General features: G+C 43.5%; 1 protein-coding gene, 1 long non-coding RNA gene and 5 other non-coding genes across 11 annotated transcripts in view; 4 read left to right on the top strand and 3 right to left on the bottom strand.

Moving 5' to 3' along the window:
- Window positions 1-18: 18 nt before the first annotated feature.
- Window positions 19-12,923, top strand: LOC122463007. The gene is made up of 3 exons (XR_006285933.1): window positions 19-1,380; window positions 7,259-7,470; window positions 11,828-12,923. It is a non-coding gene; the product is annotated as an uncharacterized LOC122463007 (long non-coding RNA).
- Window positions 1,846-1,952, bottom strand: LOC114022573. The gene has a single exon (XR_003566634.1). It is a non-coding gene; the product is annotated as a U6 spliceosomal RNA (small nuclear RNA).
- LOC114022574 lies at window positions 2,878-2,984 on the bottom strand. Its single transcript, XR_003566635.1, has one exon. It is a non-coding gene; the product is annotated as a U6 spliceosomal RNA (small nuclear RNA).
- On the top strand, window positions 6,475-6,546 carry TRNAM-CAU. Its single transcript has one exon. It is a non-coding gene; the product is annotated as a tRNA-Met (tRNA).
- TRNAQ-CUG lies at window positions 8,124-8,195 on the top strand. The gene has a single exon. It is a non-coding gene; the product is annotated as a tRNA-Gln (tRNA).
- On the top strand, window positions 9,438-9,509 carry TRNAQ-UUG. The gene has a single exon. It is a non-coding gene; the product is annotated as a tRNA-Gln (tRNA).
- The window catches only part of NARF (nuclear prelamin A recognition factor), a 37,580-nt gene continuing 22,964 nt past the window's right edge, over window positions 12,187-26,802 (bottom strand). For all 5 annotated transcript variants that reach the window (XM_043528957.1, XM_043528958.1, XM_043528959.1 and 2 more), the window contains 6 exons: window positions 25,077-25,195; window positions 21,867-21,996; window positions 20,787-20,859; window positions 17,305-17,442; window positions 16,745-16,902; window positions 12,187-16,174 (listed from right to left, as the gene is read on the bottom strand). In XM_043528957.1, the coding sequence (XP_043384892.1) occupies window positions 15,933-16,174; window positions 16,745-16,902; window positions 17,305-17,442; window positions 20,787-20,859; window positions 21,867-21,996; window positions 25,077-25,195 (860 nt within the window). In that variant the 3' untranslated portion in view covers window positions 12,187-15,932. The remainder of the gene's footprint in view (window positions 16,175-16,744; window positions 16,903-17,304; window positions 17,443-20,786; window positions 20,860-21,866; window positions 21,997-25,076; window positions 25,196-26,802) is intronic.

Here is a 26,802-nt window from a genome sequence, read left to right as displayed (position 1 = left end):
CAAGGGACGCCAGGCTCCGCCCCCATACGTTTGCCACGCCCCTTGCGGGGCAAGACTGGTCACCTCCAGGTCGATTTACGCCCCGGGCCTCGGGCTCGGCCCCGGGCTGATGAGTGTTTTTTCCAGCACTTTCCCCCCAGGCAAGGGGCACGAGGATCCCGCAGCTGCTGCTGCTGCCTCCCCGCACCCCAAGCGGGGTGCGCGAATCGCCCTTCAGCAGCTGCCATCCCCTCTCCAGTGGGTCCTTGGAGCTTCCCCACCCCCACGAGGCGCCTCTCCCGTCAGCTTCCAGCAGCTGAAACAGGGCAGAGGACGGACAGAAGAGCCTGCAAAAGGCTGCAGATCTCCGAAGCAGGGCCCAGGGCAGTCTGCAGTTCCCTTGCTGTGCAAACGCCAGACGTGGCGGCAGAAGGGTGCTGCGCGATCCTGGCTTTCCTCTCAAGTGTTTACTGGTGCCGTGTTTCCAACATGAATGAGTAGTTTGTTACCAATGACAATTTTTTACGGTTTTTCCAAGAACTGCAGGCCCTGGACCTCATAATCGGAGTATTCATTAAAAAGAAACATTCTCGCCTTAAAAGGTTCCACAGAGTAACGCCTGAAAATTTGACCCAAGAGTAAACTATGGGCTCAGAAATGAAAATGAAATAAAAAAAAACACCCATTTTTCTCATGATTCAAAATTCATAATTTGAAGCAATTATCATGATTGGGATGGGGGCCCTGAAAATGATCTCTAAATTACTTAGAATGAAAATACTTCTGTTTACACAAAAAACATTTAACATGAGAAATGCTCATAAAACAGCGTGCCACCCTGCTCACTCAGCAGCAAAATTTTAAAAAATTGTTCTCAAACAACATCGATGCCAAAATGAAAAAATACATAAAATGAAGTGTTGACTCTTAAAAACAGTGAAGACCATTACGAGTTAGTCTGAACATTTCTTTCTATCAGAACATGATGCACTATTTCACCTCAGGAAAGCAAGGGAGGCACGGGAACACAATGGACATGCAGGATGACCAGAGTGAACTCCTTCGCATGGTTTCCACCAACCTAGTGGGGCAGCACAAAATGCCCCTCAGGGACGAGAGGACGGATGTCTTGGTATGCAAATGAAAGCAAGGCATCCTAGAAGTCAGAGTTCCAAGAACTTTCCGGACTCCAGTCCTCTGCGCCTGACAGAGGTGAAAAGGCATCTCATAGATTACCTCAATGCGTCCTTCGCCCGCCAGTTGGGTATGGTTTGACCCCGCCTGCCCAGCGCAAGCTACAGGAGATGCCGCTGTGCCAAAGGATCTCGCCGAGGGCAGGCGGGCCGTGGGGTGAGAGGCCCGGCGCCGAGGAGGAATCGGTAGGGAGGCGAAGGGCCGAAGGTGAGGCCTGCAGAGAAGAAGGAGGCTTTCCTTTCCTGTTCTTCATCAGCCCTTGCTCGGTGTGGGAGTCCAGGCGTTTCCCGCCTCCAGGTGGCAGGGGTGGTGACGGGGTTCCTGCGGAAGGACATCGTCCTCTGCTTCTTCTTCCTCTTCCTCCCCGTCTCTGCTTGTGGGCGCCTAGGCGGTCCCATAAAGGGGTCCCTGTGAATCAGGGCTGGGTGGCGTCTGCGGCAGCGGATCCTTTTGTCTCTGTGAGCCGGCTTGGGAGGCAGCCGGGTGTGGGGTATGCGGCGCCTGCCCAGCGCAAGGCGCAGGAGATGCCGTTGCGCTGAAGGAGGCCCCTCGGGTCCCTCCCAGGAGAGGCGAGGGGCAAAGCGGGGAGCGCCGCAGCAGGGTGCCTGCCCGCCCAGCGGGGCCTCCCCGGCTGCTGAGGGCCCTGCGAGCAGCACCAGCGAGGCGGGAAAAGAAAATATGGAACGCTTCACGAATTTGCGTGTCATCCTTGCGCAGGGGCCATGCTAATCTTCTCTGTATCGTTCCAATTTTAGTATATGTGCTGCCGAAGCAAGCACAGGATGGAGTTTGGGCCCTAAGCTATAAATACCCCAGAGAAGATAGAGGCTTCCAAGTTAGGGTGAGAGAGGCAGGCCCGGGAACTCCAGGGAGACGCATGTGGAGCAGAGCCCTCGATTTCCTCCGTGCGTCGTTGTTCCTCCAAGTGGGTACGGTTTGCCCCCACCCAGTGGGGCAGCACAAAACGCCCCTACGGGAGGAGAGGACGGAGGTCTTGGTATGCGAATGAGAGCAAGGCATGCTGGGAGTCAGAGTCCCCTGTGGTCACCGGAGTGCGGTCCTTTGGGGCTGGCAGAGGTGAAGAGCCAAGCAGGGAGAGGCCGGGAGGAGAAGCGGGCCAAGTGTGTGTGAGGGCTCCTGGCCAGTCTGCGTCCGGCTAGATCTTGCCGAGGGCAGGCGGGCCGCGGGGTGAGAGGCCCGGCGCCGAGGAGGAATCGGTAGGGAGGCGAAGGGCCGAAGGTGAGGCCTGCAGAGAAGAAGGAGGCTTTCCTTTCCTGTTCTTCATCAGCCCTTGCTCGGTGTGGGAGTCCAGGCGTTTCCCGCCTCCAGGTGGCAGGGGTGGTGACGGGGTTCCTGCGGAAGGACATCGTCCTCTGCTTCTTCTTCCTCTTCCTCCCCGTCTCTGCTTGTGGGCGCCTAGGCGGTCCCATAAAGGGGTCCCTGTGAATCAGGGCTGGGTGGCGTCTGCGGCAGCGGATCCTTTTGTCTCTGCGAGCCGGCTTGGGAGGCAGCCGGGTGTGGGGTATGCGGCGCCTGCCCAGCGCAAGGCGCAGGAGATGCCGTTGCGCCGAAGGAGGCCCCTGGGGTCCCTCCCAGGAGAGGCGAGGGGCAAAGCGGGGAGCGCCGCAGCAGGGTGCCTGCCCGCCCAGCGGGGCCTCCCCGGCTGCTGAGGGCCCTGCGAGCAGCACCAGCGAGGCGGGAAAAGAAAATATGGAACGCTTCACGAATTTGCGTGTCATCCTTGCGCAGGGGCCATGCTAATCTTCTCTGTATCGTTCCAATTTTAGTATATGTGCTGCCGAAGCAAGCACAGGATGGAGTTTGGGCCCTAAGCTATAAATACCCCAGAGAAGATAGAGGCTTCCAAGTTAGGGTGAGAGAGGCAGGCCCAGGAACTCCAGGGAGACGCATGTGGAGCAGAGCCCTCGATTTCCTCCGTGTGTCATTGTTCCTCCAAGTGGGTACGGTTTGCCCCCGCCCAGTGGGGCAGCACAGAACGCCCCTACGGGAGGAGAGGACGGAGGTCTTGGTATGCGAATGAGAGCAAGGCATGCTGGGAGTCAGAGTCCCCTGTGGTCACCGGAGTGCAGAGGTGAAGAGCCAAGCAGGGAGAGGCCGGGAGGAGAAGCGGGCCAAGTGTGTGTGAGGGCTCCTGGCCAGTCTGCGTCCGGCTAGATCTCGCTGAGGGCAGGTGGGCCGGGACGTGAGACGCCAGGTGCGGTGTTCTGGGCCTGGTGGAGGTGAAAGGCGAAGCAGTGAGCCCCCAGGAGAAGAGAGCTAGGTGCTGTGTGAGGGCTCCTGGCGAGTTTGCCTCCTGCTAGATCTTGCTGAAGGCAGGCTGGGCACGCGAGATGCCAGGCACCGAGGAGGAATCTTTAGGGAGGTAGAGGGCCGAATGTGAGCCCTTCAGAGAAGGCATAGGCTCGGTAAGTGGGGTGTGAGGGGTGCTGCATTACCCCCAGATTTTCTGTGGGGGCTGGGTGTTGTAGCTGTGCCCGGCTGCATACGTGGGGTCCTGGCTGCTGGCCTCATGCCCGGAGGTCCTGACTACTGGCCCCAGGCTGGGATTTCCGGCTGCCATTCCCAGAGACGGATCTTCTCGTGGCCCTGTTTCTGTCCCCAGCCGTGGCCACAGCCTGAGCTCCCTTACCCAGTCCGTGTCCCCTGCCTCCTGGAGAGACGGCCCTGGTCCTGGCCTTTGCGGGGGCAGGGTGTGGGGCGGGAGCACGAGGTAAAAAGTTGGGGGATAGTTTTGCTTGCTTTCAGCATCCTCACTGTCAAAAGCATTCCGGCGCAAATGAGGCTTTCCTTTCCCATCCTTCAGCTCTTCCTCGATGTGGGAGTCCAGGTACTTCCCACCTCTAGGTAGTAGGAGAAGTGAGGGTGGCAACGGGCTCCCTGCGGAAGGATATCCTCATCTGCTTCTTCTTCTTCCCCCTCTTTGTCTGTCGTTGGCCAGTCCTGAAAAGGGTCCTTGCCAGGCAGGGCTGGGTCCTGTGTGCTTATCGGATGTGGTAGCGGGTCACCTGAAATTTCTCAAAGTCCATAGCTTCCAGGCCCATGATCCGTGTCCCTTAATCCAAGGGTTTTCATCTTAATGATGGTCAGACCAGGGTTGAATGGCCCATTATTAATTATTATTATTTAGTCTTGCATTAAAATAAATATTTCTGAAATATATATTGTTAATCATCCTCTTCATTTTTTAATTCGTCTCTGATTGTTACCCTTGTTACAATAAGATCTGTTAGGTAGTTAGTGGGTTTTTCTTATATTTGTCCATCTCCTAACGTAATGAGGCCTCCATCCCTCGGAGAGGCCTCTTTTTCCTCCTTTGATAATTGTGATGATTCATAGATTTCCATGCCAGAAGGGACCTTTGTGATCTGAGCTTATGGTCTGAGCTTATGGTCATAGAACTTCCGCAAAATAATTCCTAGCACATATTTTCCAAAAACAATCTAATCTTGATTTCATAATTGACTGTGATGAAGAATCCACTGTGACTCTTGATAAATTGTTTGACTCCTTAATTACTCTCACTGTTAAAAATTGATGCCTTATTTCCAGTATGAATTTATTTATCTTCAACTTGCAACACTGGGTTCATGTTATAGCTTTCTCTGCTAGATTCAAAATCCAATTATCAAATATTTCCCCCCATGTAGCTTGTTATTAGCTGGGTACAACATTATTATGGGTTGGGTTAAAATTCACTGTAGTTGGTAAATAAAGAAGAAAGCTTAGGAGTTTACTCTCTGAGTACATTTTGATCCTGGGAAAAACTAGATTGAGAGTTTTTGGGTCTGTTGTCTAAAGAGGCTTGGGGCTAGGGTGACCAGATGTCCCAATAAAATCAGGACTGTCCCGATATTTAGCTGTTTTTCCCGCATCCCAACTGATGTACGATCGGGACGCCATTTGTCCTGATATTTGGTGCGGGCCTAGACTGGTCACCCGAGCTGGCAGGCTCCCTATCTGGCTCCACGCAGCTCCCGGGAAGCGGCTGGTAGGACCCTGCAGCCTCCCCTTGCCCCCAGTTCCCCTCCAACAAGCCCCCCCACTGCCTAGCACTGCAAAATACACAAATCTCCCCCACTTCCCAGCACCCTTCACCTCCTCATAGCCCAGCACCCCCCCACAGACCTCCCAAACACTCTCTCCCACTCCCTGCTCCGTCCCCGGGGCCAGACTCCCAGCCCTGCTGAGAGGTGAGGTGACTGTCAGCTGGACTGAGCCAGCAGCGGGGCGGGGGGCTGGAGCCAGGGCCCTGCGCCCTGCCCCGTGGCTTCTGCTGGGGGCTGGAGCTGGGGCCATGAGCCCCTGCCCCATGGATTGCGGCAGGGGGCTGCAGCAGGGGCAGTACACCCCTCTCAAAGCTTCCTAGGGCTGTGCGCCCCCCTCCCATGGCTCCGGTTGGGGCTGTGCGCCCCAAAATGCATCCTGATATTTTACTCTTGCAATCTGGTCACTCTCCTTGGGGCTGTGAGCTTAAAAAAATTGATCCTTTTTTTTTCTTGATTCCTTCTGCTTCGGAGACACAGGACTTTGTATGTTCTTTGTAAATAAACAAAACTTCAACATAGAAAATATCAGATTTAATCTAATTTTACCTGTCAGTGGAACATCCTCAAGGCCGTGAAATTTGGCTATCTGCTTGAGTGAAAAGGGGCAACATAGGTATTTGTAAACTGTGATCAGGACACCTCAAAATAATTATTTAATGATTCATTTCTGTATAGGGGACTGGGACCACCACAGACTTCTGTTAGGTACTTTCATGGGCCCATAAGAGGGGAGTGCTAGGGAGCCAACATTTTCACCTTTGGAGCTAATGAGTGCAGAACTGCATTGTGCTTTCCTCCACCGTTTGCTTGGGGGAGGAAAATATTGTCCCAGTGTTTGTTGCTGCAAAAAATAGATTTGAAAGAGTGTCATTTGTCATTGTTCCCTTATAACTGGGGAAAGAGGGAAATCTCCAGGCTTATTGCCATTCTGGGCAAACTGTGAGGCAGGTAAACTCACCTGATAGACATGGCCATCGCATTATGGCATTTCAGAGGAAGACATTTGAAGCTCAAACTTTACTGGGTAAAGGAATGTTTGTATCCCAAGCATTGCACAGGACATTTCGGGGGAGCATATTTGTGTGGGGAGGGCGGGTGGGAGCGTGCTGCTGAGCTGAAAATGTACACAGCAATTTCAGCTATTGTGCCCAAGCACGAGCAAAAGGGAAAAGAAATCTCATAAATTAAATATATCACTTTCTAAAAGCTGTAGTTGGGCAGTTGGTTATCGTACAGCAGAGTGGCGCAGCGGAAGCGTGCTGGGCCCATAACCCAGAGGTCGATGGATCGAAACCATCCTCTGCTATTTACCTTTTTTCTCCTTTCATCCTCTGATATTTACCTTTTTTCTCCTTTAAAAATATAATGCAGTGACATCTTTCAATGTTCATGTTAAAGCTAAAGTTATTTCACCTGAATGCTCCGTTGGGCAATAGAATATCACTTAATTTACTCAAAGCTGTTTTGGGGGCATACACCTGTCAGTTATTATTCATTGTTAATAATATTTTGTTGTATTATTTATTATTGATTTAAGTGACAATAAAGTCATTGCTGTATAATACAATTCATCCAATGAAGTGAGCTGTAGCTCACGAAAGCTTATAAATTTGTTAGTCTCTAAGGTACCACAAGTCCTCCTTTTCTTATAGTGAAAATATATTTGTCTCTACAACGTTTACAATACTTCATGGACCATTACTTCAGCTATAATAATAATAATTAATAATGCACAAAGAGCCTGCTATTACTTATGATTAGTACTAATGGTAGTACACGGAGTTTTTACGGATAATCTAGTGTGTTAAGCATTGAGAAAACAAAACAAAAACCAACATACAAAACAGATAGCCAGACTCATGTTTCAGTCTTATTGTTTAATCTTTTATTTTTCTCTTTATCATAGTAACCTGTGGCATAGGTTATTATCCACAGTATTCACTCTGATTCGACACGTTTACTGCCAATAATTTATGATGATTAATACTCGTTATTTGATTTACATGCTTTCATTTTAGGGTCTGATCCTGCAAGAGGCTGAAGTTAATGCGAATAGAGAGGGCAGCTGTGAGGAGGATTGGCTCTGGTCAGCTCTGAACTTGCCCTGGGATTTGCTCTGAAACATGGAGCCCATGTGCCGCATCTTGCAAGATTCCAGTCCATTCCTCCCCCTCCCACATCTGGCTGAAGATTGGGTCTTAATTAGGAATAATTCAGAATAGATGGTGGGGTAAGTAATTCATTATTCAGTTTGTGATTTTTCCAGAGTGTTTTTTTTTCCTTACTGAAATTAGGTTACTAAAGAAAATCTACAATATCAAAGTGGGACGGGGGGATGAGGGAAATCTTTAGAAGCCACTTACAATACGTCATGCAGCACGGAACGCGTAACAGGTTGTAAAATGCTACAGGTAACGTACAGCAAAAATGCTCCTTGGCCAGCAAAGCTTCAACGTTAAATACGTCGCGCTCAGCTGCACAGAAGGGAAACTATAAGCGTAAAAACGTGGAATAAAATGCAACACGTGGGCAAAAACGGAAAGTCCATAATTTAAAGCAAAAATACTTCATCGTGCAAAATTGCAATATGGGTAAGAAATTCCATCGAAAAGTAGGCAACCGGCTGAATTTTGGAAAAAAAAAAAGGCATCAGTGTCATCACTAAAAGCAGGACAGAAATGCCACGTATTTCTGGGCTCTTTTTAAAAATGGTTTGTTTATTACTGAAGTAAATTGTGCTGGATTACTTCAGGATTTAGTTAATATATAGAAGTAATGCGTGAGGAAATGTATACGTAAGAGAAAAATCCCACAGCTATCCACGAGAAGAACATACGGTCTGATGTTACCTCAATAGGACCAATTCTGAAGGGTTAGTCAGGTGGTTCCATGGTGTAATGGTTAGCACTCTGGACTCTGAATCCAGCGATCCGAGTTCAAATCTCGGTGGAACCTAGAATTTTTCAGGTTTTGGTGTGTGACTTAGTTTCTATACTAAGTATTGCCAAGGAAGTATTATTAGTATGCGCTTATATTAAGTATATAAATATTATTTCAATGGAACCTAAAAGTCTTCATATTTTATTTGTTATATTTTCTTTACTGCCAAGTAAATATAAGAACTGTGGATTTAATTAGAAAAATATATTGAAAACAACAATAAAGGGCACATTATACATTGACTATTATACATTTTATTTTATTTAAAAGAGAAAACAAACTGCAGGTTGTTTATAGCTATATCTATCTAGCTATCTATTTTCTTGTGATTTTTTGTTATTACCTTCAACTATAAGCTAAATCTAATAATTGCTTTTACTGTGAGGTCATTATAACTTTGCTAGAAGGATCCTGTAGTCTGTATGAGTTATGGGGCAAGAATCATTTGCTCCTTCTATAATGAAAGGCAAGTAATCCTAACTATAGCAAAAGTAATTATGTATTATCTAACTTTAACTGTGTTGGGCCTATCTGTGAATTTCTCTTTTGTTATTCACATTTTAGCTTTAAAATATTACCTAGAACTATAATATTTTATAATAAAAGCACGCAACGAAACAGCCTCACAAATCTTATTTAAAAGTGGAGCTGACACCGGTTGAGTAAGCATCAAAAGCGGGTTGGCTTGCGTTGTGTCAGTTTCTTGTATGCGAATTCAGTTCTAAATTCTGCGTTAGCAATGCAGCGTGCACGTTCTTTTGCGTGCACAGGGCTGTGTTAGAACTCGTTTGTATGTATCAAAACAGGAGACCTCTTTGCCTTTTTTTTAAATAAAGCTGCAGTCTGAGGAAGGCTCCTTGCCACTTTAATGTCTGAGAGGGATCATCATATTGTACAGGTGAGGCGTGAGATTTAGCAGAGAATAAAGTCTATACTTAGTAAGATAAATTTTCTGGCAAAGGACCTCAGTTTTAAATGAATGGGGGGCAAAACTTGACATGGATTTGCACAGTGAGCCAATAATTGTTGGTTTCAGAGTAACAGCCGTGTTACTCTGTATTCGCAAAAAGAAAAGGAGTACTTGTGGCACCTTAGAGACTAACCAATTTATTTGAGCATGAGCTTTCCTGAGCATCCGATGAAGTGAGCTGTAGCTCACGAAAGCTCATGCTCAAATAAATTGGTTAGTCTCTAAGGTGTCACAAGTACTCCAATAATTGTTATTAGCCAGTAGAACAGAAACTGGTGGCACCCTTTGGTTCTATGGTGTAATGGTTAGCACTCTGGACTTTGAATCCAGCGATCCGAGTTCAAATCTCGGTAGAACCTTATTTACTTGCGGTATTTTTACCAGCTTTCTTTTTTTAAAAAATCATTACAGTTATTGGCACAGCAGGTAAGTGCTTATTTACGAAGTTGGAAGACATTACATAACAAAATAAAAGGGGCTGAATAAATAAATACATCTGGTGGTAGTGACTTTTTTGCAAGACAACCTCTTGTAAACAAATTGTTGATATATGCACTGCACTATCCCATTATTCTTCTTCATGTTCTGATACCAATAGGGTAATATTTGTGCTTTATAAAAACTTTCAGTAAACACTGCACAGTATTTTGAAACCAAGTTTCTATGGTTCCTATACAAATTATTTTGCTGTTTCATTTTTCCTCTTACATTCAGCCCTTACATTTTAAACAGGTTTTGTCTAAACCTGGTATAGTGTGATGCCCAGTTATAGAAAATCCTTTTATTCAAAAGCTGAATATTGTTTTTTTAAGAGCAATTTAAATACCAATTTCTAAAATGATACCAATTTCTAAAATGCATCCTTTAAAAGAAACGTGATGATTCATCCTGGAGGAAACTCACTTCTCAGATAAAGCCAAAATAACTTGATTGTCTCTGCAGGTGAAACTGAACCCCTGCCAATCCAAGTGCAGTGGCCAGGCTGGAAGGCTGCCTCACCCCTCTGTCACTATGATTGTTGCCTGGACACTGGTAAGGTGGAATGAGGCCTCTTTACACAGATTTGCACCAGTTAATTACACTCGTGCAAATCCATCTGTGAGCACACTTACTTCAGTTTTAACTGTAATTTATTGCAGTTTAAAGCTGCTGTTAACTGACTTAAACTAAACCAAGATAAGACTATCCAGACCACCTTTTGCTTTCGTTTAAAAATCATCTATTAAAAAGCTGCAACTCAGCATGGAGACTATGCCCTAGTGTCATTGGCTCCACATAATCCGAGGTCCCCCCACCTGCTCTCTATTTTAGTACTAACACTCAGCAGTCAGTTTATGCCGGGTGACAGGAGAGCTCCACAGTGCCTAGATGCAGAGCCCTCCCTTCTGCAAGCAGTTCCCTTCCTCTCCCTTACATTGCCCAGGTAACCCCACCAACTGCCTTAAAAGATGCAAAGGGTATTTAACTGCCCAAGGAGTCAGATGGGTACCTAGCGGGATTTTCAAAAACACCTGATTTCAATGGATGTTAGGCACCTAGGTCAGGGGTGGCCAACCTGAGCCTGAAAAGGAACCAGAATTTACCAATAAACATTGCCAAAGAGCCCCAGTAATGTAAGCAGGCCCCCATCTGCTACCCCCCTTCCAGCCCCAGCACCTCCTGCCCACTGGCAGCCCCGCCAATCAGCACCTCCCACTCCCTCCCCACACCTCCCCCTCGCTGCAGTCAGCTGTTTTGCAGTGTGCAGGAAGCTCTAGTAGGGAGGAGCGAGGGCATGGTAGGCTCCGGGGAAGGGGCAGGGGCTTTGGGGGAAGGGGTGGAGTGGTGGCAGGACCTGGGGCAGAGAAGGGGGTTGGGCAGTGAGCACCCCACAGCACATTGGAAAGTTAGCATCTGTAGCTCCAGTCTCGGAGTCAGCGCCTATGCAAGGAGCTGCATATTAACCTCTAAAGAGCCTCATGCGGCTCCAGAGCCACAGGTTGGCCACCCCGACCTAGGTAGTTTTGAAAATCTCAGTAGAGCCCCTATCTGAATCTTTAGGTGCCTAAATTCCTTTAAAAATCTGGTCCCTTTTCGCATCTCCCACACCAGGATGAATTTCACACTGTAGGTTCTGAGAACAATTTTGTAAAGAAACTGCCCCTGGAGGTGCTGTGTACAGACTCAGGAGAACAAAGCAGAAAGTTACATTTGTCTCATGTTTGGGAAGCTCCTTCCCAATCTTGAGGACTACAAACTTATTTTGAAAGTTAAATCTTGGCTTCTGGAGCACAATTCTGCTCCCAGAAGATGGATTCTACGGCAAATTCCTTAGTTGCAGAATCAGAATACAAGTCTTTGCATTCAAGTGCTTTAAATGAACTGACTACAGTGTAGGTACATGATGCTACAGTATAATCAGTTACTGACCACAAACCAACCTCTACCAGTTTGTTCCCCATAATGGTTTTCAAAGTTAGGAACTCCACAGGAGCCATCTGGCTGGCTTACATAGTCACTCAGTAAGCGATAACCGAACATTTCCTGTAGTTAGCTGAAAGGTTTTTGCGTGCATACTTTGACTGGGAAGAGTTGGTAGTTTTATAGTCCAAATGTTTTATGAACAGTGGATGTAAAGTATTGTTATTGCTGTGTGTCCAAAGGCAGCTCTAAATGAGGAACATTTATTTTCCTTTAGGCAGTTTAATGACGGTGCAATAAGCTTAAAGAAAAGTGATGCTGGTATCTCAATTGCCAGACTGACGGGGACCAACAACCTTGGACAATCAGCACACTCAGCCCTGGGGTGGGGCTGGCAGGATAGTGAAATATGGGCTCATTCAGACTTTGGTCTCTGAAAGGGACATGGAAGGACAGTCTCCTCCCCTCACATTAGGTAAATAACCATCTCAAAACATATTTTAAAACAAACATTTGTATGAAGTACATTGTGTGGGTCTGCTAAGCTTTCAGAGAGAGATGTGTCTGTGTTGAGACAATACGCACCTTGGAATAAGATGAGGCCCATGTATGTAACTAAACAAAACCACCACAAAATTAGATTCAAAGATATTTATTAGGGCAATTCAAGTTCATGCTCCATTTGAAATACAAAGCACCAGAGTTTAGATAACTGATTATCCAAGTATCATCCAGCTGAAGCTGCTGAGCTGTGTACAGACATGTATTTATTAGATATCACAGTCCCAGATCGTATTCACTTGAAGAATGGTGAACAAACAAAAATACATTGGAGCAGTGGCTGCTAAGAGGCAAACTCTCCTATTTCTGAGGTCTTGGCAAGATGTCTTTACAACACTTACCCTTCCCACTAGAGACCTCAGAAGAATACTATAATACAACTCCTCTCACTACCAGTACATTACACATCTAGGATATTTTATGGCATTAAAGACAACCTCCAAATACAGTTTAGCATTTTTGTTTTGCCAAAGATTTTTAAACACAGATTTAATTTTCCTTAAAAAGAAAAAAAGTCCATGGCAAACCCCACGTTCTTTTGTACTCAGCGATGAACTGTCCCAGCACAACATTCAACTGAGAAGTAAAGCACTATGGCTGTGATTACACTAGGAACTTTACACATTGGCGATTCAGGGTGCTGTCAACAAATGTAAATAAACTGCTCCTGCAAAACAGTTTAATTGCAAGTGTAGACAGGACTACATTATGTTCAGCAGTTTCAGAAACTAGCTAGCTGCACCCCTTGTCAACAGGGCATAACTTTCCTAATGTAGGCTTAAAGGCTAGAATCTGATTTTAGATACCTGATGGGCATTACCTAAAATCATAATATGGGTTTCTAGTTTTAGGCTGAAACCTCAATGAAGCAAAAAATTTACAGATTTGTTGAAAAAACACTGAAAAATGATTTTTGCAATGTTAAACTTTGCAGAGGAGATTCCTGGATGTTTCACAAACTGGCAGTTAATGGAAAACTATTTTTTTAAAAATGATAAAATCAGATTTTTTATTCCATAAATAGTCTCAGTTTTTCTAAAAATTAAACCCTGAAAAGAAATCAGAAAACTCCCACAATCCCAAATTATAGTACACCTAATGATACCGTATGTAGCCACTACAGCTATATGTTGGATGAACATTCAAAATGCACTCTTTTTTAAAAGAGAGGTTGTGGCATGTAACAGTTCTAAGAGATTGTTACACGGCTACTTTTTAAGTGTGGAGCATTTCAAATTGAGAAGCTGAAAAAAAGTGAATTCTTAATCTGCCTTTATAATGGGAATGAACAACTAATATTTTACAGCCAGCCCTGTCTCATCTGATACTGTTCCTGTGGAAACTCAAGTATGGAAAGAGGATCTACTGAATGAAACAGGCATGTGTGCTCAAGCAAAATGGCAGAGAGGGTTTTTGTTCAGTGATGGGCAGCAGCCAATGAGATGAAGCTGTTCTTTAATCTCTAGATTTACACTTAAAGAATCCCACAGGAAGGTGGCTCTTTCACAGCATAGTGAAGAATTAAGTTTTAATCAAAAATTTAAACTGAGAACCAGTTTTTCACATTGTCAAGTATATCCACATTTTCCTTTACAAAAATAAACTATACACAGAACTGAAGCTATATATATAAATTAACATTTCAACCAGTTTTAAGCCATATATACATATAGAAATATATGTATATACTAACTTAGAACAATAAAACTTAATTACAATGCGATTCCATTGAAGGGTTCTGGGGATATCAGAATAGATCAAGAAATTAAAACTGAAGGGGTCATGTTGCTTTCAAGTACTGAAAATGTTCATGAGCTTCATGTAACCCACAGATCATTCTTTAACAGACAATTTTAAATTTTTTTGGATGTATAGGTTTTCCAGGATCTCCCTGCTGCTCCAAACTCTTTTCCTAGCACAGAGGTAGATTTCTCTAAATGTTCAGTTATTGCGTCAAAAACATTTTATTAAAAAAAAAAAACCAAAACAACAAACCTGAAGGCTTACTCTGCATGCAGGTAGCCATACAAGTCAGATCCATATGCCTTTTGCATTGAAATAAAGTATTATTAAAAGTGAAGGAGGCTTGGATGAAACCTGCAACCACATCAACAAGTTCATTTTAAACCAGTTGCCCCTTCCAGCAAGTCCACACATTTCAGCACCCTTTTTCCCCCCTCCTCGTTTTGAGCCTACTCCTATTTAAGTCAAAAATGCGCATCTGCCTCCAACAAGAATATAATCAACTCTGTTGTTAGATACTTTATTTAAAGGGAAAAAAAAAGACTGGAAGCATTGAATGCCTCACCTCCTACATTCCAAGGGTAGATCCTGATTTCAAACATACTCCATCAAAATCTTGTATTATTAGCTTTGTGCACACACACAGTAACTGATATTAAGAAATCCACAAGATTTGCTTTCATGCATTTCCTGAGATCACGACAAACCCCATCCATATTTTCTCAACAAAATGTGAAAGCTAAAATCCTTCCAGTTTTGAGAGAGCCACTAATCAAAACAACAAGCATGAGGCTGCTATGAAATCTGGTGGAAGCCTTGTAATGGCTGGAATGTCACATCACATCCTTAAACATTCCTCCCTGAACTGTGAGGCTGTACAGACGGTTACATCTATCAAGCATGATTTTTTAAGATGATAGCTTGTTAAATGAAGCAGCCATGTAATGTACATAAAAATGCCCCCAAACTAGCACTATCAGTTTACATCATATTATCAGCTCAAGAATGTTCCAAAATTAAGATTTTTTTGTTAGAGGCACTCAACAAATTTATCTGGTCTCTGGATTCAATCTGACACTGTATATGCTCAGGACTAGCCAGAAATGGAATAGCAGAGGTATTGTAAATCAGGACTGAAGTCTAGCATAGAATTGATGTAGGGTGAAGATTGCAGGCAACATGGCAACATCATGCCTGTCTTCACATGGGATCACCATATCTCGCTTTCATAAACAAGTCAGACAAAAGAAAATAAAAGTTACAGAAAAGATTAATTGATGATGCAAGTTTCTGAAGAGAGAGATTAACAGGTTTAACTATTTGTACAAACCAGCCTGTTAGCAAAAATCCTTAATGAAAGAACGAGGGAAGAGAGGACTGTGTTACAACCATTTAGTATTATTAAAGACATGCCATTTATATCAGAATGTTTTCCCTTTGTGGTTAGTGTGTCTGTAGGAAGCTTGTTGCCAACGTTTTAGTAGCTGAATAAACCTCTTTATTGTATAGTGGTGGAAGGAGTCAAGTAAATCTCTCAATTACATTTTTCATCTGTCGCTTTGTGTAAAATCATCATTTTTTGGTTAACAAGGCAAAAGAGTTCTAAATTACGGTACACTGAACACAACAATTCTAACCAGGGTGGCTGTTCTTGCCTGGCGAAAGGAATCACATACGTAAGGATTACAATACCTCCTGGTTGAGGGTGCCAGTTCTGTAAAAAGTGGTGAGAACCCTCAACCTGCATTAATTTCACTCCAAGTTGAGGGCATTGTACACCTAGAAGAAGGTGCTCACTGTACCCTGCAAGATCAGACCTTAACTAAACAAAAAACTCCCAAATACACAGGAGGTCAAGCACAGTAAGAGTCTAACAGACCCATTGGGAACCAAGGCATTCAACGTAAAAAAATTGAGCAATGGTTCTTTGTATTAAGTAAGGAATATTCTGCAATTCAGAAAGCGTACTCGTCGTACACTTGGCTAGTGCATGGCATCCCCAATTGCATAGAATGTTTCCAGTGCTGAGTTCATAACTAACCTATGCAAGTTTTTTCATCTTTCGTGAGCCTGATTTGTCACCACTTGATATCCATGCTGCTTGCTGTTTGATTTACTGCACAGTATTTGGTGTGCAGAGTTTCCTGGACCTTCTTGGAGTCCATCCCTTCCAGCCAGTCCTGGTAGAGCTTTTGCACATGCATGCTGGTTTCTGGAAGCCTGACAGGAATTGCAGCATACACTTCCTCCATCTGGCTGAGCAACACTTTGTCAGGTTTTCCATCTTCAGTCTGGGCTTGGCCTTTTCCATTTAAACACCCTAAAAACAGAACACCACAGCAATGGTTTGTTTGGGGGAAGAACTATATTGTAGTTTAAACTCTCGATTTACAGTGTTGTCCTGTTGCTAATTAAAAAGGATAACTGCCTTTTGCAGTCAGCAGCCCCACTGATGCTGCTAAAAGTCACTGTTCACCTTTAAAAATGATTCTGTCATCAGCAAGTGTCCAAATGTTGATGGGGTTTCCATAGCAAAAATCTCTTTTCCTCCTCCCCTCCTTTCTTCGCCAGCTAGGTCCCACATTCTTCTCTTTCCCTCAACTCTGTATTTCACAAAAGGACAGACAACCCCTCAGCACTCTGGGCTAGGTGCTTACAGATCACCCAGCAGAAAACAAATACTGTCCCTCTCATTTTGGACAACCTAATAAGTGGAATGGACTCTCAGAAAGCCTAAACAGGTGTGTTTTATTTTGGACCATTCAGATTTGATGGTGGAGTGGTAAACATCTTACTATCATTAAAATAAGGATCAGCTCATTCTGGAACCTTCCCATGATACTCACAGAAACAGGAAAAAAAGTCACCATGGATCCAGTATCATTCTTACCTCCAGGGCAGGCAAGAACTTCCACAAAATGATACAAGAACTTTCCCTTTTTCAGCTTCAGGACCACGTTCTGGATGTTCCTAAAGCCATACGCAGCTGCGAAGCGCAACACTGTCTCACCGTCCTTTTCCAGGGTGACCTCCTGGAAGTCCTTGTTTCTGTACAGAAAGAGAGAGAGAGAAAATTCTAAACCCTCAGATCCCTTAGGGATTACTAACAGGATGATACAAGCATTTCAGTACATGCCCACAGAGCTCTCATGATAGAAAGCAAAAGGGATAACCTGAGGATGAATGGGCAGGGCTTCTAGTTCCTAAGTGTTGTCGGTCAAATAAAAATTTGGGTGGAGATTGAAGAACAAATATCTATTCCATCTTCAAAGCAGCAGCATTATTAATAAAACAAGAGAGTTAGCAACAGTGATTTTCCAGTGGTGAATTTACAGGTAGCTTATTAAGGACAATGCAAACCAGTGATTTTGATATGTGGAATACCTAGTTACTGCACTGAGGTTCATGTTATCCCATTCCATTAATACAAACATCCAAAATCCAACTTACTTTAGTGTTTTGTAGGTGATTTCCTTGATATCCATATCAAACAGCTCTTTGGCAGCATGTTTAAAGATGTGCTCCAGGTACCCATCAGATCTCCTCCCATCATGCCGCACTAAGTCCTCCTCCTTTATTTCACCAAACCTTAGAAAATGGACAAAAAGGAGGGAGAAAGAAGCTCAGAGTTTGATCATTTCACCTGAAGAAAATGAGATTTGTTTTTCTCTCCCATAACATTTTTTGTCAGGGGAAAAGAATATTTGTTCCTAGAAATGAACTTGTCCAATTTGTGTTTTGAGACAGTGGTAAAATGAAAATGGCAAAAGAGAAAAAAAACTGTAGTTTCAAAAACTTCAGGCAACAGAAGTTTAACAAAATATATTCATACATAATAGAATGAAATGGCTTGGAAACAGCCATCAAGACCAGCTGGTTAAGAGGCATTTTAAAAACCACACTCAAAGTCACATAGAAACTGAGTTGTATCAGCACTTAGGCAATTCGAAAACACTTGTTTTAACTGTGAAAAACCCCCAGCCAAAACAAAATGAATGTGAAATAATAAATATCAGATCATGTTTATTGTAATGTAGGATGCACTTTTAACATTGAAGGATCTAAAAGTACTTTACAGATCATAGGCCTGATCCTTCAAACTTTTGCTCATAAGAGCAGTTCTGCTGGCTTCTATGGAACTGTATGTGCCCTCAAGGATTTCCAACACTATGTCTGTAAACTGATATAGAAACAATATAGAGGGATCATTCCATGGAACATGGTAGCTGTTGGATAGCAGGAAGTGAAAAATACTATATCCAGTTGACATTGGATTCACCTGTCGGCAGAACACAATTATCCAAGCTGAAATTTGTAGAATAAATAAGTAAATAAATACAGGAATTAACTCATGTCTGGTCAAAGAATAGTACCGAATGATCTCTAGTGATCAAAATGGCAGTTTTATGCTGGGACACAAGGGGTGTAGGTGATGGGAATGCAGTCCTACAGAATCACTGGCAAATACTTTATCTTTCTGGTAGAAAAGGAGTGGTTAGGGATACATGGCATCACTATTGTGAGAAAAAGGCGTTTTTGACAGCAGTCCCAGCCTGTTAGCTGCTCTGGGGATAACAACTTCGTCACCCTGCTCTCACTTCTGCTGGAAAAGCATCTGTAGCTCTGGTCTACTTTGCACTCCTCCCTGAGCATCCAGTGTGACCTGTGCTGGGACACTGCTTGTGTGCTATATAGATTGTGCATTCTGCTGGTAGTAGCAGCCTGAGTCCTTACATTCAACCAGAAACCAAAGGCAGGAACTGTTAATGCAAAATAATAATATATCAAACATCTAACTTAAAAGAACCACAGAAAAGTTGGGGTTTTATTCCTAAGGAACCAGGAATAAAACCTACATTTAACAAGTGAGAACCAGGCTTACAGCATGTCCACCTGCTCTTTGAGCCAGACCATTAATGGTGGGTTTATTTAACTGATGGTGATTTTTGTTGTTACCAGCTGTGGTTTTGTTTGGTGTCAGTGTGTCCTGTATTTGCCTAACTTATATTTATAGTAATGTTCTCCAGTTAAGATAGTAATTATGAGAATTACAACAGAAGTCATTTAGGATTAAAAAGTAACTTGAACAAACAATCACAATGATTATACCACAGCTTCAAGTGTATTGGGGCTTATTTTTAAAGAGGAGTTTAATTTTGTTTAATGTTAATGTTAAAAGTAAGATGCCACTGGAGAAGCTTTTGTTCTCACTTCATTCCTGTTCCTCTGAAGATCTGTTTTTAATGGGTGCAAAATCACCATAGGGACGGATAAAGTCTTGTGATGTCAAGTCTGGTAGCCTGATTCAATTCTGATATTATGTTATCCCTCTTAATGTGTTGCTCTCACCCCTAATATAAATTAGCCTAAATACAGCTTAAAAAGACATTCCAATGGTATATTTAAAATTTGAGATCAAGCTTGCTCTTTAATAAAACAAAAAGCCACCGACCTGGCCTCTCTGTAAGCCTTTAGAAAATGGGTACCTTTAACTCACAGCCAGTGCAGCCCAACTCACAGCCAGTGCAGCCCCATTAGCAAAAGTAATCACAGAGGCTGTAGTGTAAACAGGATTTAGGCGTTATCATCACTGTATAACCTAGACTTCCCTAGTGTAGACAATGCTTAGGCGAGATACAATTTGAGGATGAAGGGAGAAACTCAAAGGGATTCTGGGTAGACTTGAAGGAGCTTTCTTCCACTCTTTGCAGGAGAGTTGTCACTTCATTATGCAGCTGTGTAATGAGACTGGACTAACACGCATCACACACAAATTGGAACTGGATAACCTTTGAGACTCTACCTTTGTAACTAACTAAGCGGATCTATTTTCAGAGTTGCAGCCATGTTAGTCTGTATCCGCAAAAAGAAAAGGAGGACTTGTGGCACCTTAGAAACTAACAAATTTATTTGAGCATAAGCTTTCGTGAGCTACAGCTCACTCTAGGAATTCTGTGAGTGTACATGATAGTTTCCATACTAGTTAGGCAGTGAGTAAACAAATACTCTAATGTTTTGCATGACTTTTCTCTGCTGTCCTTTAACCAATAGATGTATTTATTTGATCTAATCTGGATAGAACCTAGCTGCTCCATTCAGGAAAAAAACATTTAACATACCCAGAGAGGGTGGTGTTCATTTGTCACTAATTCTGCATGAAGACAATAGGAAAAATGGAAATTTACTGTCAAGATGCTGGTCTGAATGAAGGGATGACAGAACACAGAATAAACCCCACAGAAATTGCCCCAGCTCAGTCTAGTGGGAAGCTGGGTACTAGAAGGAGAACACACCCTGAGGGAATGAATAGTTAGCCCTTACACAGGTTCAACTATAGCAAAGCTTTAAAAAAAAAAAAAAAAAAAAGCTTAGGGTGGGGCATCAAAACACCCCATGATAACACTAACTCAAGTCATCAGTTCAGTGGAATCCAGAATCTCACCACTTTATACAGACCTAATACTACTGCACAAAGATACAAATAAAAGCTACTTGCGGGTTTTTTAATCATATCCATTGCAGACACCGAAGCCTGTTGAACATACAATCTTGGCACAGCACAGGTTTCATTCTTTTAAATTAGGCTTTTAAAAACAATTAGAGAGGAATTCATTTTGGAAGAGGCTGCTGTTTTAGGTGATTGGTTTTGGATTAGTATAAAAATATATCCATTAGAAAGGGCTATCTGTTGCATTTTACCACTTCATGGATTGGGAGATACAAGAGGCCTCTAAAAGAAAAATGCTGGTTTCTTTTGCCACTGTGTATGTGAACAGGTTTCAGTGTAGTCTGGTTTTGGTGCATGCAAACTTTTGTTTTGAATAACTTATTTGTTTGAAAAAGCACTACACATGTGGTGACTTCTATGTATGGCAGAACATTATTTGATCACTGGCACAACAACAACATAGCCCACAGCAAAAGCTACTTACAAACTGTCTATAGCCACTTCAGCCACTTCTTTCATAGATATATTTTTCTGCTCCATTATTTGGACAATTTCACCTGTAGGGCAATGCAGGACAATTATCTTTAACACAGACCAAAGTACACACACACAGTCTCTCTCTTCAAGACGACAGATAGCTGAGACTGGCAGAGCAAAAACACATGGACAGTGTGGTATGAAGTAGGGTTGCCAACCCTCCAGGATTGGCCTGGAGTCTCCAGGAATTAACGATTAATCTTTAATTAAAGATTATGTCATGTGATGAAATCTCCAGGAATACATCCAAAGTTGGCAACCTTCGTACGAAGCCATGAATGAGTCTTACAGGTCACCCAATAGGAGTTCCAAGAATACCTTTATGCCATACCACATCACCACACATTTCTGGATGTGCCACATATTTACCAAACTATGTTGGCAGTGTTTAAGAATGAATGAATAACTTTCAACCTATCACTGGCCCAGTATTGGATGATACGCCTCCTGAGCCTTGGGGCAGGGTGGTATTTGGGAGAAATTTCCACATTGCCCAAAAAAGGAGGAAATGTTTTTGTGGCAGGTTGATCTTAAAAGACAACCCTTTCCTTCCATTCCCCCCAGCCCCTCTGTGCAAAAACAAGGCAGCTGTTTGAAGCTGCTGGGGGGCAAGAAGGTTGGAAGGAGTAGTCTTCCCAAGAGAGGTGTGTTAACGAATTAACAGGCGGGATGTAGATAAGGAGGACAAAGCCACAAAATAAATGCTGGCCAGGACAGCTTTTGCCTGTCAGAAAGGTTTGACTGCAGTGCAAGTTCAGATACTTGCTCTGGATAAGACAAGGAGAGCAGAACACAGACACAGCCAGTTTTTGTTCTTTTATCTATCCCACACCCAATGTCTATGCAATACATATACAGTCAGTAACTCAAGAAAGGGTCCTTTTTTGGAATCAGATGAAACTAAACCTTATTTTGACAGCTACAAAATGCTAAATGAATAAAAAGCTGACCTAGCATAAAGTCAGTTCAAACAACTGATGAATCATGCTGCCATTTTATATAGGAGTACATTTAAAGGAGGTTTTACCTGATGTTAGAACACAATCAACATCTTGAGAGTTATACAAGGGGGTGTAAAAATCTTCCCGCAGGGCTTCCAATTTTTTGTCATAGCAAGGAGCCACGATTATATGGAAAATTTTATCTGGAGATAGGTTCTAAGGAATAAAAAGGGCACATCTGAATTTTGTGAAAAGGCCAAGAATGCATGGAGACAAACATGGATGAAAGTATTATTGCAGAAAATTACACAGGTTATATTTACAGTCACATTAGGTCTGAAGCTAAGTGCAAGGCACAGCAACTTGGGCAACTTTTTTTTGTTTTGTAGCAGTTAATTATGTTACAGTAGTTGTCAGAGCTATCCCAAACAAACACATTAGGCTATACAGCTTACTTCTTCCAAGTGACCTGGTTAACTAAAATTTGTCTGTAAGAACACAAAGCAAGAAGCCTCTTCTCACGGAAGCTACTTCTAGTGCTGTGCATTTTGAGACGTGGGATATGTCCAGATTTGGAGCTGCAGCTGTCATTTATCATAGTGGCACCCATACTTTGCCCATCTGAAGGAGATGTTGATCATTTGCTAGGAGGCTGACAGCTACTAACAGCACCAGCAGCATACATATTTATAGAGCACTTTACAATAACTCACTGATGCAACCAACACCCCTACGTCATAGGTTACTCCTGGGGGGATTCTGCGCCCACGCAGGGGCACAGAATTCATATGGGCCGCATTTTTCTGTGCCCCCCCCCGCAGAAAAATGCAAAAAAAAAAAAAAAAAAAATCTGCCGGGGGACACATGCCTCTTCCCCAGCAGGTCAGGCAGCATGTCTGTTCCAGTGTGCCCGGAGCAGCCTCAGAGATGGGGGAAGGGAGCTGGGCATGCGTGCCTACCTGATCACTGTCACCGGAGGGGGGGAGAGAAGCTGGCGTACATGTGTGCCAAAAAGTGAGCAAGTGAGACTCTGTCCCTCTCTTGTGACTGCAGCTCCCTGGCGTGTAAGGGTAGGGCTTTTTATATGCATGAGACAGGCTAGAGGCACAAATGAAGCAGCTTGCTTGAGTTAACTGATCTCACTCACTGAGGGACAAATGTAGCACCCTGACTGTGTAGTAAAGTTGTTAAAGTTGCTGTTGATGGTTAATTGATCTCATTCTCTGAGGCAGAAATGTAGCAGCATGCCTATTGTTCCTATTGTTAATTAACTGTTCCCATTCTCAGTCAACGCCTCCAGGAGCATTAAAACCTGTGAAAGTTTTAAGGCCCCTACATTGCCAGAGCGAAGTAAAGAAGTCTTATTATAAATGACAGTAAGGGCATGTCTACACTTGCCATTTAAAGCAGAAAAATTCCCTTTTTTGCGCAAAAACCATGGGAGCATCTACACTTGCCAATGACTTTTTGAAGAAAAACCACATCCACGAGAGGCATACAGCTCTTACTGATGATGCTTTTGCGGTGAAGTGCAAGTGAAGACATGTTCTTTCCGTTTACATAGCTTTTAGCCTCCTGAGGATATCCTATAGTGCCTAGGTGACCACTCTTGCCAGCAGCTCTGCTGCCAGGTAAACAGACATCCACCTCTCCCCCTGGAAAGCCCCAGGAACTTTGAAACTCCCTTTCCTGTTTTCTTGGCAAGTGCTCATTTATCATCTGACCAGGTGACAATGCCTGCTCCATGGAGCAAGCGATTCCCTGCTTGGAGCAATGCTGAGTTACTGAAGCTGATCAGTGTTTGGGGAGGAGGTGGCTGTGCAGGAACCCCGGATGCCCCGCGATCACCCCCGCCCCCTTCCCACAGGACCTATCCTCAAAATGGAGAGAGCTGCACTGTGGGATAGCTGCCCTAGAGTGCTGCTCTCATCAGCAATGGAAGTGCTGCTAATGTAAACACACCTGAGGAATTAAGTGAGTACACAAACCAGTGCTTTACTTTGATCCATTCCCCATCACCTGTTAAACTTACAGTGCAAAAACACTACAAATGTAGACATACCCTAAGGGAATCCTCAGCTAGGAAGAGCTATGCACTCTCTCACTTTTTTCCTGTGCCGAAGTGCCACAATGGAGTTAGATTACAGATCAGGATTTATTTTACTTACCCATTAAAAAAAAAAAAAGAATGAGAGCAAATAAAACATTTAGCAAGCAGTCAGTAAAATATCAGGATAATCAGAACAAAGCACTTCCCAAAGTACCCAGCCAAGTCCATGACAATGATTAGCAAAACTATATGACTTTCTACTTTTTTTTTTTTTTGCTGTTTGGTGCTCTGTAATGTAATTTAAATGAAAATCCAGGATTACTGGAATGCAGGGTATCAGTAACCAAGTGTTTGTTACTTAACTTTCATGTGTTTAGGAAATGATGAATAGTTATTGTGACTTTTTTCTGTATTGTAGTTTCAATTGTTTTGGTAATTTATTTAAACTGGTGTGATTATATTGCATTATTTTGACAAATAAAATATGCAGAATTTTGCATTTTTTGGCGCAGAATCCCTCCAGGAGTAATAGATAGTTAAGTATTATTATCCCCATCTGTCATATGGGGATAGGGTGACCAAACAACAAGTCTGAAAAATCAGGGTACTTTTGGCCGGGGGGGGAGGAGGGAGGCATAGTTGCCTGTATAAAACAAAGCCCCTAATTTTGGGATGGTCCCTATAATATTGGGATGCCTGGTCACCCTACATGGAGAAACTGAGGCAGAGAGAGGACATGACTTGCTCAAGACTGTACCTAAAATTAGTGGCAGAATCAACTTGTGAACTCAGAACCAGTGGATACTTCAGTTCTCAGCATACAAATGCTTCAGCTCGATCTGAGATGACAGAGCATTGCGTGCTGGGACCTGTAGTGTCTGCATGATACCCTCTGCTTTAAAGATTGTATTGTAGAACTGTGTGGGCAGCATTTGGCATGCCAGCTTTACTTTGGTCACTTTGGATTTAATTCTTTATGTAAAAAAAAAAAAAAATCTATCTCCATGAGGCATTGAGAGCACAAGGACTGCAACTATGTTCTGCCAGCGTGGGGTGAAATTGAGAGGTTCTTTGTCTTGCACACTTGCATAGCAGCAAAGTACAATCTAGCCTGAGATGTAAGCACAGACAGTTTAGGAAGAATGAATGGGTGGGAGGAGATGTAAGACATCTGTAATTAAGTATTAGAAACCAACATGCAAGAGAACAATTCTCTAGAACAGTCAAGAAAAGCAGAATTAATTACCTGTTGCCTGGCAAAGTAACACTTCACCAGGGACCCCATGATCTGCTGCGGAGACTTCGCAGTGCAAATGTGTGGAGTCACTGAGTTGGTAAGCACCCTTTCAGCATACCGGATCCAACCTAGAATTACAGTGAATGAAGAAAGATAGCAAAGTTGAGAGCATATGGAAATGGATCCTTGAGGAAAGGGATAAAAAAATCCAGCATGATGGGATGGCGAGGCTGATGGGAAACTTCTTGTTAAAAGTGGGGAATGGAAGATGGACTTCTTCCACCATATGCAGGAAGTTTCTGCAATAACTCTTATTAATGCCAACAGAAGCTATGTTCTCCAGAGACTCCCTGCATTGATGGACTCCAACTTTTTCTTTTTGGTGGAGCCGCTTTTGTTATGGATTGTTGGATGGGTGACTGGTTTCTTCTTCTGCTCTCCCCTGGCACAGTTGCCACCAATTATCTTTTAGGTACTTATGTGGTGCCTTATTACTGTACAATCTGAGTGCCCACAGTCAATGGATTTATCCCCCCACTGCCCCAATGAGGTAGGGCAGTTCTATTATCCCATTTTACAGATGGCCAAGAGAGACTTAAGTGACTCGTCCAATATCATGCAAATGATCTGCTGCAAAGCAGGGAGCTGAACTCCGATGTCCTGAGTGCCAGACTAGCACCCTAACCACTGGACTGTCCTTCCTTATCTCTGTTCAGTCCATTCTCTCAGTTTCACTTTATTCTCTTCTAGGCACTCTCTCTTTTGCTGCTCTCCTCTGTTTACCCCCTTCATCTCCTCCTCTGGTTGCTCTTCCTCCTCATGCCCTCACTCAGACAGCTTGCTTAGGGTGGGAGTATCCACTGGTGCTCCCCTGGCTGAGCCAAGTACAGCAGAAGCAAAGAAGAGAAGCTTCAGCCAGCAGCTCTCTGCCTGACCCTTGTACAGGTGAGCTAACTCCTGCATCTCGCTGTATTAAGGGCTCACAGGAGATGAAAAGATATCCAGTGACTTTCAAGGAGTCACCTGCCGTTTTACACGTAGCTCCATGAGTACTTTCGCACTGAGGGGACCCAGACTGGGATCATACAATTTCCCCCTCCTCCTTTTACTCCTTTCCTTTGCCCTGCACACTTATTGGACAAGTCTGAGGTCTCCCTACACACTGAGGAGAGAACAAACCTCACCTCAGTATTCCATAAGACAATCACAATTTGCACTTGCTTTCAAATTTCTACTCTGACTATGCAGTTTGTCCATGTCAGTAAAAGATTTATTGATGGGGGCTGCTGTTCTGAAGGATACTAAGAGGAATCTACAAATGGATTTGGTGAATCTACTGGGTAATTAATTCTATAACCTAGAATCCACTGTGAAGTGAATTATGTATTACATCCGCTTGAATGCACAAATTTACGAGAGCATCTCAACTGGGGATTCAGCTAATAATGAAATAAGCCAACGTTTTTTGGCAGCCATCACTTGGATCACCATTTACTAATCTGCTCCACTCTACTGAGAGTGAAGAGTAACTCTGTAACCTTCTGTTTTCTAAGTTTCAGTGTCCCAGTACACTGTACAGTGTGCCTTCTCCAGAACAGCAGTGTCGAATGAAGCATCATCTAAAAACTCACTGCATTACTGGGAACAAGCCTGGCCAAATCAGATTTCAGCTACGGTTATACATGAAAATCAATTATCCATATCCTCTTAAAAAACCCCACAAGCATCCCAAATC

This window comes from Chelonia mydas, chromosome 14 (genome assembly GCF_015237465.2).
Source record: "Chelonia mydas isolate rCheMyd1 chromosome 14, rCheMyd1.pri.v2, whole genome shotgun sequence".
NCBI lineage: Eukaryota > Metazoa > Chordata > Testudines > Cheloniidae > Chelonia > Chelonia mydas.
Note: the sequence above shows the minus strand (reverse complement) of the source record. Positions and strands in the feature narration are given on the sequence as shown.